We start from the raw sequence: 834 nt of genomic DNA on the forward strand, positions 1-834 counted from the left end.
CACCTCACGCTCATCCTTGCAAGCAGCACAGACCACTTTTCACTTTTTCTGAGCCCAGGACAGAGCAGGCCATGGAGAAGAGAGCAGGACTGGGCAGGAGGGAAGGAGGCTGAGGTACTCAAGCAGCCTTCATCCTTGTGCTTCGCACAAATTTGGTGCTGAGGAATTTAGGGACTGCTCATCCCCCWCCCCCCTCAMAGTATGCTGCCGTCTTCGTGTGYGCAACACAGGCTTGCAAGAAATTCCCTGCTGTACAGCATTCCTGGTCACTAGTCAGGGAAGACCTTGTGGAGCATTACCTGCATGTGCTCCCAGTGCTCAATCAAGCAGCACCCATGTGTCCTTCTCCTGGGAAATCACAGARAGGACAGAGACTTACAGTGCTGCTCAGGCGTTGGTGCATGACAGCATCTCCTCTATGCTCCAGATGGTGAACAAAATCTGCCTCAGCGTGCAGAAGCATGTTGACATCCTGAGCTCCCGCCTGCACAGGGAAGTGGAAGCTGACATCCTCTTTGCAGAGGAAGCCATCAGCAACGCCAACCTGTCCGTCAGTGTAAGTCTGCCACACTCCCAGAAAACTGCGGTCACCTTCCCTCTGCTTTGCCTTCCTGTTSTGGGAAAGAAACGTTCAATTCATGGGGTTTAAATCCAACACCAAGCAGTTTATTGATTTATTAATGACATTTAACTAGCAAACAGTGAATTTTCAAGATCAATATCATAAATGCAACAGATATACATCACATTACTAAACACGTGTAAAACGTTAAAAAACAGCTTCAAATTTCTGAGCCCCCTTCAAATCCGAAGATGGTCTAATCCACATACATA

The 834-nt window shown here is 48.4% G+C and overlaps 1 protein-coding gene across 1 annotated transcript in view; it reads left to right on the forward strand.

Annotated features, from left to right (window-relative positions):
- Window positions 1-427: 427 nt before the first annotated feature.
- LOC146584647 (capping protein, Arp2/3 and myosin-I linker protein 2-like) overlaps window positions 428-834 on the forward strand; it is a gene marked incomplete at both ends in the record, with an annotated part of 11,025 nt that continues 10,618 nt past the window's right edge. Inside the window, 1 exon segment of the mRNA XM_085324391.1 lies at window positions 428-556. Within this exon segment, the coding sequence (XP_085180517.1) occupies window positions 428-556 (129 nt within the window).

The sequence above is a fragment of the Rhea americana genome, unplaced genomic scaffold (assembly GCF_003343005.1).
Source record: "Rhea americana isolate MKP2758 unplaced genomic scaffold, rheAme1 scaffold_903, whole genome shotgun sequence".
NCBI lineage: Eukaryota > Metazoa > Chordata > Aves > Rheiformes > Rheidae > Rhea > Rhea americana.